At 42.1% G+C, this 12344-nt stretch overlaps 1 protein-coding gene across 5 annotated transcripts in view; it reads left to right on the forward strand.

Annotated features, from left to right (window-relative positions):
- Nucleotides 1-12344, forward strand: part of CCPG1 (cell cycle progression 1) — a 53529-nt gene that overhangs the window by 16309 nt on the left and 24876 nt on the right. For all 5 annotated transcript variants that reach the window (XM_023228569.2, XM_023228571.2, XM_023228572.2 and 2 more), the window contains exons 2-3: nucleotides 1608-1676; nucleotides 5129-5243. In XM_023228569.2, the coding sequence (XP_023084337.1) occupies nucleotides 1617-1676; nucleotides 5129-5243 (175 nt within the window). In that variant the 5' untranslated portion in view covers nucleotides 1608-1616. The remainder of the gene's footprint in view (nucleotides 1-1607; nucleotides 1677-5128; nucleotides 5244-12344) is intronic.

Consider the following 12344-nt stretch of genomic DNA (forward strand, 5'->3'; position numbering starts at 1 on the left):
GGGCGAGGTGGCGGGCGCCTGTAGTCCCAGCTACTCGGGAGGCTGAGGCAGGAGAATGGCGTGAACCCGGGAGGCGGAGCTTGCAGTGAGCTGAGATCTGGCCACTGCACTCCATCCAGCCTGGGTGACAAAGCGAGACTCTGTCTCAAAAAAAAAAAAAAAGAACTTTCATATTCTTTTACATTTTTCTGCCTTTGTTCTTCCTGCGTGATGCTTTTTTCTTTTTCACTGGGACATCTTTTCTTGTCATCAGATCTTTTGATTTTTTTTTTTTAGTGAGGAATCAGATATCGTTTTGTGTGTTTTTTGTGTTGTTGCCCAGGCTGATCTTGAACTCTTGGACTTAAGCAGTCCTCCCATCTTGGCCTCTCAGTGTTGGGGTTAGAGATGTGAAAGATGTGAACTACCACACCTAGCCCTTTTTTTTTTTTGAAGAGTAAGGATCTCACTGTGTTATCCAGTCTGGAGTGCAGTGGCAATTCACAGTCATGAATTAGAAGTCTGTTAGAAGTTGGATCTAATGTGTTCACAGTATACGTCCAATAATAGAAGCATAAGACACACATGTAGAATAAATCAGTAGGAATACTATTTGTTTTAATAAATTGGGTTTTGAAGTTTAAAGGAGTTTCAGATAGAAAAACAAAAAACCAGGTAGAGTGACCATTGTATGCTGGTTTAGGGCTTGAGTCCAGGTTGTTGCCAGTGACCAGATGTTTCTAACCAACCTCTGGTGTCTTCCCCACCACCGCCCCAACTTTAATCCAACTGAAGTATTGCTCACACAGTTATTTTCATAAAAACAGTTTGATTGCCAGGCATGTTGACTCTTGCCTGTAATCCCAGCACTTTGGGAGGCCGAGGCGGGCGGATCATGAGGTCAGGAGTTCGAGACCAGACTGGCCAACATAGTGAAACCCCATTTCTGCTAAAAATACAAAAATTATCTGGGCATGGTGGCGCGCACTGTAGTCCCAGCTACTCGGGAGACTGAGGCAGGAGAATTGCTTGAATCCGGGAGGTGGAGGTTGCAGTGAGCTGAGATCGCACCACTGCACTTCCAGTCCAGGCGACAGTGCGAGACTCAGTCTCAAAACGGGTTGATCATGTTTCTTCTCTGTTTGAAAAATGTAAATTGCTTCATGTTGCCAATATACAGACTTCATTTTTCTTGGCATAGGAGCTTTTCAGTTTCCCTCTGCTTCTCAGTTTCTGCCGTCATGTTTTTCACACCTTACTGTGTATGTTCATTGAAAATAGAGTCCTTTACTGTTGCTGCCTGCTCCCCATTCACGATTCTCCTTTTCTTTCACCTCTGTCTGGCCAAATGCTACATTTTCTTTTAGACATAACTTTCTTCTTCATTCCAACAATATGACTGTCTAGACGGTTCTAGTCTAGAGGGTCTCCTTGTCTTAGAAGTTTCCTTATATCTGTTCTTTTAGGTATGCAGTCCTGTCATGTTCTGTATGGTAAATTTATGGGTGGCTTGTCTCTGTTTCACCTGAAGACAGTAAACCACTTTTCAAACTTAGTGTCACATATAGTGCTTCCTATAGAATTTTTAAAAATGTGTCCCATAAGTCAATATGTTTTTGTATTTGTAGACCTGAAAGATGTCTGAAAATTCCAGTGACAGTGATTCATCTTGTGGTTGGACTGTCATCAGTCATGAGGTATGATATTTAATACTTTCTTATAAGGTAATTTGTAATATTAATGTTACCAGTGATGTAAACGGTGTTCTTTGAAGATCAGTCTTTTTCTACATTTAAGCAAAAAGTTCCAATGGACATTTTCCCTCTCATATTAAACTTCACTGCTGAGAACTCTTTATGAGCCAGCATCTTGTACATTATTGTACATAGCTTTGAGACATTAGGCAAATACTTATTGAGGGTTTATTATTGGTCAGGGCTTGTGCTTTACTTTCATTTTCATATAATTTTTTCTTTTTTTTTTTTTTAGATGGAGTCTCTCCATTGCTCAGGCTGGAGTGCAGTGGCACCATCTCGGCTCACTGCAAGCTCCGCCTCCCGGGTTGGAGCCATTCTCCTGCCTCAGCCTCCCGAGTAGCGGGGACTACAGGCGTGAGCCACGGCCCCCCGCTAATGTTTTTGTATTTTTAGTAGAGATGGGGTTTCACCATGTTAGCCAGGATGGTCTGGATCTCCTGACCTTGTGATCCACCCGCCTCCGACTCCCAAAGTGATGAGATTACAGGCGTGAGCCACCGCGCCCGGCACAAAATGAATTTTATGATCTATGTACAACAAGTATACATAACTTGTACATTTTATTTTCTCATGCCAGTAATTTATGTTCACTATAGAAAAATGACAGTATACTGGCCAGGCGCTAACACTATGGCTAACACTATGAAGCCCCGTCTCTACTAAAAATACAAAAAATTGGCTGGGTGCGGTGGCTCACGCCTGTAGTCCCAGCACTTTTGGGAGGCTGAGGCTGGCGGATCACGAGGTCAGGAGACTGAGACCATCCTGGCTAACACGGTGAAACCCCGTCTCTACTAACAATACAAAGAATAAGCCGGGCCTGGTAGTGTGCACCTGTAGTCCCAGCTACTCCGGAGGCTGAGGCAGGAGAATCGCTTGAACCTGGGAGGCAGAAGTTGCGGTGAACCAAGACTACTGAGCCAGTGCATTCTAGCCTGGGTGACAGAGTGAGATTCCGTCTCAGAAAAAAAAAAAAAAAAAGAAAAATGACAGTATACTGATAAACAGAAATATACTTACTCCAGGTTTTAATGGACTTATCTATAATTTTCCCATTTGTTTTTATGGTATTGTAAGCCTCACTTGTTTTCTTTTCTTTTTTTTTTTTTTTTTTTGAGACGGAGTCTCGCTCTGTCCCCCAGGCTGGAGTGCAGTGGCCAGATCTCAGCTCACTGCAAGCTCCGCCTCCCGGGTTCACGCCATTCTCCTGCCTCAGCCTCCTGAGTAGCTGGGACTACAGGCGCCCGCCACCTCGCCCGGCTAGTGTTTTGTATTTTTTAGTAGAGACGGGGTTTCACCGGGTTAGCCATGATGGTCTCGATCTCCTGACCTTGTGATCCGCCCGTCCCAGCCTCCCAAAGTGCTGGGATTACAGGCTTGAGCCACTGCGCCCGGTCAAGGCTTTGTTTTCTTAATAAAAGTTTTAGGCCGGGTGTGGTGTTTCATGCTTGTAATCCCAGCACTTTGGGAGGCCAAGGAGGGGGTGAATCACCTCAGGTCGGGAGTTCGAGACCAGCCTGACCAACATGGAGAAACCCCCGTCTCTACTAAAAATACAAAATTAGCCGGGCGTGGTGGCACATGCCTGTAATCCCAGCTACTCGGGAGGCTGAGGCAGGAGAATTGCTTGAACCCAGGAGGCGGAGTTTGTGGTGAACAGAGATCATGCCATTGCCCTCCAGCCTGGGCAACAAGAGCAAAACTCCGGCTCAAAAAAAAGAATTTTTTTTTTTTTAAATTTGAGACGGAATCAAAATTTTTTATTAAAAATTAAATTAAAAATTTAAAAATTTAAAAATAAAAAAAATTTTTTTTTTACTCTTAGTTAAGGTTCAGGTAGTTATGTTTAGAAAACATTAACAGAAAAAGACAAGTTTGCCTTTTCTGCATTAAAGTTTCAAAATTTAAAAGCAACTGTATCATTTGAGATTGAGATGATTTTTCTTTTTAAAATCTTCAGTGTCTTGTCTATTTTTAACTTGTTTTCTTCAAAGGATTAGATCAACTCCCATAGCAACTTCTCTTTCAAGGATAATTAACAATACAGGAGCAAGGCAGCTATGGGAGTCTTACCTGTGAGTCTGCAGGGTGGAGTGTCACAGCAGACCTCTCTGGCACTTAGTCAAGTATGTCATTGGGGTGTTCTGTACTGGACATTATGTCCCAGAGTAAATCACATTTGTACTTTTATCTCTCTTCTGTATCTGCTTTCCAGGATCTACTCTTTCTTGCTAATGTCTCTTACATGTGTTTCCTTTTCCTTTCCCATTACCGCCGTTCTGATTTGGGCCAGAATTGGGTTTCCCCAGCAGTTACTAATCCAACTCTAACTTTGGTTTAGTCTCTACCATTCTCCTGCCACTACAGACAACCTCAGAGATTCAAAAGTCTCTTTAGGGCTCATCTTAAACGCTGCTTTTTCATGAATTCTTTTAATTTTTGCTGTCTTGAGTTATGTATATCAAGAGAATGCAGACCTTTCGATTGCGTGTGTCAGCAGACTATAGTGGGGACATAGGGAAAGAATCACCTTGGTCGTTAACTTTGTTTTGCTAGTTAAGACACAAAGAAAAATTGTATGATCCGCTATTATTAATGAAAAGACAGTCTGACATCAAAGTAGGAAAGATAACCTCAGAATAAAAAGGTAGTCTAAAATTGTATAAGGAGATATATTCATTAGCCCTATAGGTTTATTTAATCCATGTCATTAAGGTTTAAACAGTTTTAGTTTATATTGCCATAATAAGTACTTATTTGCATATGGCTGTTTCTCTGAATATGTTGTAAGTTTGAATATGTTGTAAGTTTGAATTTTGGATTTGAATTTTTTTTTTTTCTTTTTTTTTTGAGATGGAGTTTTGCTCTTGTCGCTCAGGCTGGAGCGCAATGATACAATCTTGGCTCACTGCAACCTCTGCCTCCCGGGTTCAAGCGATTCTCTTGCCTCACCCTGCTGAGTAGCTGGGATTACAGGCGCCTGCCACCTTGCCCAGCTATGAATTTGAATTTTTTATACCCCACAACACCTAACAAAGTGCCTTGTCTAGAGTAGTTCCATAAATGTTAAGCTGAAACAAATTATTACAGAAATAACTAAATTTAGACCCTTTTTCTCGGGATTCAAATTTATTGCTTAAGCTCATAAAATAGAGCATTCCACTTTTGGGCTGACCTGACTTAGAATTTAAACCTGAGGCTCCATTCTGCCATTTTCCTGCCATGGGCCTTTGTGGATTAAATTGAACAAAAGCTTGTCTAATTAGATATTGTTCCCTTGGAGTATGGCAGCATCTGAGACTTTTAATAATGGAAGAAGCATTTACATGTAGTCAAATCTAGCTTTGAGGAGCTAATAGGCAAATAACTGAAAGATTATCACTTTTCCCTAGGGGTCAGATATAGAAATGTTAAATTCTGTGCCAGCCGCTGACAGCTGTGAGCCCACCCCAGAATGTTCATCTTTAGAGCAAGAGGAACTTCAAGCATTGCAGATAGAGCAGGGAGGTAAGTTGTTCACAAATTCTGATTTTTTTTTTTTTTTTTAGTAGAGTATATGAATGATATTATGAGTCTTGCCTTCTTTCCAGGTAGGTGGCCTTTCTGGCTAATCTAAATGGTCATTGGAGGATTAGAACTTACAGTATAGGCTGGGCATGGTGGCTCACGCCTGTAATCCCAGCGCTTTGGGAGGCCGAAGTCGACAGATCATTTGAGGTCAGGAGTTCAAGACCAGCCTGGCCAACATGGTGAAACCCTGTCTGTACTGAAAATACAAAAAATTAGCTGGGTGTGGTGGCGGGCACCTGTAATCATAGCTACTCCGAAGACTGACGCAGGAGAATTGCTTGAACCTGGGAGGCGGAGATTGCAGTGAGCCGAGATTGCGCCACTGCACTGCAGCGTGGGCGACAGAGCGAGACTCCATCTCAAAAAAAAAAAAAAAAATCTTCAGTGTGGATTTAGTGAAGGCCCACAGAACCCAGAGCCAACAGCCTGCCCCATGGGTTTATTTGCAGCTGTAGTATATTTTTGGGCTTTAAGATACACTTTGTTGCTACAGAGGTAACCAGTGACAAAAAAAAAGTGTTTCATGGTTTAACGTGAATTTGTTTGGTAGTTTCTATTACTTATCATTTGCTTGATAGTTTGTATTTACTTGTCATTATTAAAGTTAAGAAAAAAATTATTCATTTATCACAAGAGATTTACTAATCTCTTTTCCAGTTATCATGTTATGGAGTTACAGACATACCTCTCATTTTATTCTGCTTTGCTTTATTGTACTTTGCATATACTGCATTTTCTACAGATTGAAAGTTTGTGGCAACCCTGTGTTGAGCAAGTCTATTAATGCCATTTTTCCAGTAGCATATGCTCACTTCATGTCTCTCTGTCACATTTTTATAATTACAATATTTCATTTATTTTTATTTTATTTTATTGAATTGAATTGAATTGACGGAGTTTCACTCTTGTTTCCATGCTGGAGTGCAATGGTATGATCTCGGCTCACTGCAACCTCCACCTCTTGGGTTCAAGTGATCCTCCTGCCTCAGCCTCTCAGCTGGAATTACAGGCATGTGCCACCGTGCACAGCTAATTTTGTGTTTTTAATAGAGACGGGGTTTCATCGTGTTGGTTAGCCTGGTCTTAAACTCCTGACCTCAGGTGATCCACCCGTGTCAGCTTCCCAAAGTGCTGGGATTACAGGCGTGAGCAACTGCGCCTGGCCTGTAATTGTCATATTTCAAACATTTTCATTATTATTATATCTGTTACGGTGATCTGTGATCAGTGATCTTTGATGGTACTATTATAATTCCTTTGGGACACCATGAACTGTGCCTATGAAAGGCAGTGAACTTAATAAATGTGTGTGTTCTGACTGCTCTACTGACTTGCTGTTCCCTATCTCTCTTCCTCTCCTTGAGCCTCCCTGTTCCTAGAGACACAACAATATTGAAATCAGGCCAATTAATAACCTACAGTGGCTTCCAGGTGTTCAAGTGAAAGGAAGAGTTGCGTGTCTGTCACTTCAAATCAAAAGCTAGAAATAATTAAGCTTATTTGAGGAAGGCATGTCGAAAGCTAAGTTGAAAGCTAAGTCTCTTGGGTTAGATAGTAAGCCAAGTTGTGATTGCAAAGGAAAAGCTCTTGAAGGAAATTAAAAGTCCTTAGTGAACACATGAATGATAGGGAAGCCATATAATCTTATTGTGGACATGCAGAAAGTTTTAGTGGTCTTGGTAGAAGATTGAACCAGCCACAAAATTCCCTTAAGTCACAGCCTAATCCAGAACTAGGTCCTTCCTAACTCTCTCAAGTCTGTGAAGGCTGAGAATGGTTAAGAAGCTTTCGAAAGAAAGGCTGAAGCTAGCTGATGTTGATTCATGAGGTTTAAGGAAAGAAGCTATGTCCATAACATAAAAGTGCAAGGTGAAGTAGCAAGTGCTGATGTAGAAGGTGCATCAAGTTATCCAAGAGATCTAACTGAGATAATGGATGAAGGTGGCTACCCCAACCAGCAGATTTTCAGTGTAGATGAAACAGCCTTCTGTTGGAAGAAGATGCCATATAGGACTTTCCTAACTAGAGAGAAGTCAATATCTGCTTCTAGGCTTTAACAAACAAGCTCACTTTCTTGTTAGAGACAAATGTAGCTGGTGACTTTAAGTTGAAGCTAGTGTTCACTTACCATGCCTTGAGAAATCCTAGGGCCTTTAAAAAATATGCTACATCTACTCTGCCTGTGCTCTGTAAATGGAACAACAAAGCCTAGGTGACAGCCATGTGTTTACAACATGGTTTACTGAATATTTTAAGCTGAGTGTTGAGACCTGCTGCTCAGAACAAAAAGATTCCTTTCAAAATACTAGACGTTGTATAGTAATACCTGGTCAGTCACCCAAGGGCTCTGATGGAGATGTACAAAGAGATTGATTCATTTGCTTTGTTTCCTGCTAACACAACATCCAATCTGTAGTCCATGGATCAAAGACTAATTTTGACTTTTAGCTTGTATTATTTAATAAATGAATTTTATAAGGCTGTAGCTGCTGTAGATAGTGATTGCTCTGATGGATCTGGGCAATGTGTGTAAATTGAAAATTTTCAGGAAAGGATTCACCATTCTAAATGCCATTAAGAACAATTGTGATTTGTGGGAAAAGGTCAAAATATCAACATTAACAGGAGTTTGGAAGAAGTTGATTTCAGCCATCATGACTTTGAGTGGTTCAAGACTTTAATGGAAGAAGGAACTGCAGATGTGGTAGAAGTAGCAAGAGAATTGGAATTAGAAGTGGATCCTGGCCAGGTGTGGTGGCTCGTGTCTGTAATCCCGGCACTTTGGGAGGCCGAGGCGGGCAGATCATGAGGTCAAGAGGTGGAGACCATCCTGGCTAACAGGGTGAAATCCCATCTCTACTAAAAATACAAACAATTAGCCGGGCGTGGTGGCAGGCCCCTGTAGTCCCAGCTACTCGGGAGGCTGAGGCAGTAGAATGATGTGAACCCGGGAGGCGGAGCTTGCAGGGAGCCGAGATCACACCACTGCACTCTAGCCTGGGCGACAGAGCGAGACTCCATCTCAAAAAGAAAAAAAAAAGTGGATCCTGAAAATGTGATCCAATTGCTGTAATCACATGATAAACTTGAACAGATGAGGAGTTGCTTCTTATGGATGAGCAAAGAAAGTCGTTTCTTGAGATGCAACCTACTCTTGGTGAAGATGCTGTGAATATTGTTGAAATGACAGCAAAGGATTTAGAATATTACACAAACTTAGTTCATAATGCAGTGGCAGGGTTTGAGAAGATTCACTCCAAGTTTCAAAGTTGTTCTACTGTGGGCAGAGTGCTATCAAACAGCATTGCATGCTACAGAGAAATCTTTCATGAAAGAAGAGTCAATCCATGTGGGAAACTTCAGTGTTGTTATACTTTAAGAAATTGCGATCGAGACCATCCTGGCTAACACGGTGAAACCCCATCTCTACTAAAAATACAAAAACAAAATTAGCCGGGTGTGGTGGCGGGCACCTGTTGTCCCAGCTGCTCGGGAGGCTGAGGCAGGAGAACGACGTGAACCCGGGAGGCGGAGTTTGCAGTGAGCTGAGATCCGGCCACTGCACTCCAGCCTGGGCGACAGAGCGAGACTCCGTCTCAAAAAAAAAAAAAAAAAAGAAATTGCCCTAGCTACTCTAGCCTTCAGCAGCTACCACAGTGGTCAGTCAGCAGCCATCACCTTTTGAAGTAAGAGCCTCCACCAGCAACAGTATTAAGATTCACTGAAGGCTCAGATGATCACTAGCACTTTTTAGCAATAATGTATTTTTAAGTGAAGGTATGTACAGTTTTTTAGACGTGATGTGATTGCACACTTAATGGATTGCAGTATGGTGTAAACCTAACTTTTACATGGACAGGGAAACCAAAAAATTCATGTGACTTGCTTTATTGCATTAGTTTGGAACTGAACTTGCAGTATATCTGAGATATGCCTGTACTCTGTTTCCAATTTGATAAAATGGAATTTGACTACTGTATTGCATCTGTATTATGTATACTTCCTGTGGGATTTGATGCACCCATTATTTGTATAGAGAAATAGGACTCCTGAACAATTGCTGCATACACTTATGTTCATATTTAAATTACCTCATTAACTTTTAAAAAATATTACAGTAAAATGCATACAGAACATTTCCCCTCAGGAGAAAAAAGTGGATGTGTCAAGTCCAGAAATAGAAGAGATTATACCTGTTACCTTTTTTAAGCCTACATGTTGATTACTACTCTCATTTGAAAAGTGATTCTCAGCTTTTGTGTGTCAGAGATCCTTTTGAGAATCTGAAAGCTATGGACAGTTTCTTCCAAGAAATGCATTTACTTGAATATGTTAAAGAAAAGTTTCTTTTTTGTTTGAGACAGAGTCTCGCACTGTTACCCAGGCTGGAGTGCAGTGGCGCGATGATCTCAGCTCACTGCAACCTCTGCCTCCCAGGTTCAAGCCTCAATGTCCCAAGTAGCTTGGATTACGGGTGCCCGCCACCACGCCCAGTTAGGGTTTTTTTTTTTTTTTTTTTTTTTGTATTTTTAGTAGAGATGGGGTTTCACCATGTTGGCCAGTCTGGTCTCAAACTCCTGACCTCCTGATCAGTCTGCCTCGACCTCCCAAAGTGCTGGGATTACAGGTATGAGCAACTGTGCCCGGCCTAATTTTTTTTGTATTTTTAATAGAGACAGAGTTTCACTATGTTGGTCAGGCTGGTCTTGAGCTCCTGACCTTGTGGTCTGCCCGCCTTGGCCTCCCAAAGTGCTGGGATTACAGGCATGGGCCACTGCGCCCGGCCCCAGTACCCCATCCCAGTACTGTGGTAGAATCGTACCTCCAAATTAATACATTTTCTATTGGGGCTATATAATGCTGCAAAATAATTCCCCCCCCCTTTCTTTATAGGACTTAAATTACATAAGAAATGCATGTTCATGATAGGGAAAAAAAAATAGTAAGCAAAAGAAATTTAAAATGGCCTATAATTCTTTTATCTTGAAATAATTACTGTTGATATTTGGTATACTTTGCTCATAAATTGATATATTATTTTTAACTTTTCTTAATATTTTATGCTCTTTTTTTTTTTTTTTTGGAGACAGAGTTTCACTCTTGTTGCCCAAGCTGCAGTGCAATGGCGTGATCTCGGCTCACTGCATCCTCCACCTCCTGGGTTCAAGTGATTCTCCTGCCTCAGCCTCTTGAGTAGCTGGGATTACAGGCGTGCACCACCACAGCCGGCTAATTTTTTGTATTTTTAGTAGAAATGGGGTTTCACCATGTTAGCCAGGCTGGTCTCGAACTCCTGACCTCAGGTGATCCACCTGCATTGGCCTCCCAAAGTGCTGGGATTACTTACAGGTGTGAGCCGCTGTGCCCGGCCTTTATGCTCTTTTTCATTAAAAATATATTGTGAGGTCATCATTCTGTTTGCACATATTTTCTTTGAGGAGATTCTTATAAAATATTTCTTCTGTAGTGACATTTAGTTTTTCTGTGTTTTGAGTTCTTTCTTTTTTAAAAAAATTGCTGGTAGAAATGGTCTCGCTATGTTGCCCGGGCTGGTTTTGAACTCCTGGCTTTAAGTAATTCTCCCATGTGGGCCTACCAAAGTGCTGTGATTACATCATGAGCCACTGTGCCTGGACTCCCCTCTCTCTGACTTTTTTTTGAGACATGGTCACACTCTGTTGCCCAGGCTGGAATGCAGTGGCATGATCATGGCTCAGTGCAGCCTCAACTCCTAGGCTCAAGTAATCCTCCTGCCTCAGCCTTCTGAGTAGCTAGGACTATAGGCACATACCCCCATGCCCAAATAATTTTTAATTTAATTTAATTAAATAATTAAATAATTTTTTAATTTTTATTTTTGTAGAGACAGGTCTTGCTGTGTTGCCCAGACTGGTCTTGAACTTGTAGGCTCAAGCAGTCCTCCAGCCTTGGCCTCCCAAAAGTGCTAGAGTTACAGGTATGAGTCACTGCACCCAGCCTGAGTCCTTGTTTTTTATAGTTTATGTTTTCTTGTAAAGCATTTAGACACACACACAACACACACACACGTACATATACATTTATACTTTTATAAATCATAGTTTGAAGCCATGGTTTTTATTCTTTTTTTTTTTTTTTTTTTTTTTTGAGACGGGGTCTTGCTCTGTCGCCCAGGCTAGAGTGCAGTGGCCGGATCTCAGCTCACCGCAACCTCTGCCTCCTGGGTTCACGCCATTCTCCTGCCTCAGCCTCCCGAGTGGCTGGGACCACAGGCGCCCACCACCTCGCCCGGCTAATTTTTTTTGTATTTTTAGTAGAGACGGGGTTTCACCGTGTTAGCCAGGAGGGTCTCGATCTCCTCACCTCGTGATCCGCCCGTCTCGGCCTCCCAAAGTGCTGGGATTACAGGCTTGAGCCACCGCGCCCGGCCACCATGGTTTTTATTCTTATGGTAGCAGGCATTGACAGCCATTCGAATGGTCTTTAGGAACTTCGAATAAACTTTTTTTTTTTTTTTTTTTTTTTTTTTTTTGGGGGGGGTTGGTCGCTGTCCCCCGATCGCGGCTCACTGGAAGCTCCACCTCCCAGGTTCATGCCATTCTCCTGCCTCAGCTTCCCGGGTAGCTGGGACTACAGGCGCTGCCACCTCGCCCAGCTAGTTTTTTGTAGTTTTTAGTAGAGACGGGATTTCACCGTGTTAGCCAGGATGGTCTCGATCTCCTGACCTCGTGATCCACCCCGTCTCGGCCTCCCCAAGTGCTGGGATTACAGGCTTGAGCCACCGCACCCGGCCCGAATAAACTTTTAAGAATGCAGGAAATGTATCACTAGGTATCTAATGATAGATTTTTTCATATTAGGTATTAAGAAACACACTGGTTCAAGTAATTTGGCAATGTAAGGTAGAGGTTTTATTTACTTAGTCAAGGTAGTTTTGATTTGAGTTCTTAATAAATCTTGTGGCTGGGCACGGTGTCTCATGCCTGTAATCCCAGCACTTTGGGAGACCAAGGTGGGCAGATAGCTTGAGGTCCGTAGTTCGAGACCAGCCTGGGCAAC

Source organism: Piliocolobus tephrosceles, chromosome 6, assembly GCF_002776525.5.
Source record: "Piliocolobus tephrosceles isolate RC106 chromosome 6, ASM277652v3, whole genome shotgun sequence".
In the NCBI taxonomy this organism is placed as follows: Eukaryota; Metazoa; Chordata; class Mammalia; order Primates; family Cercopithecidae; genus Piliocolobus; species Piliocolobus tephrosceles.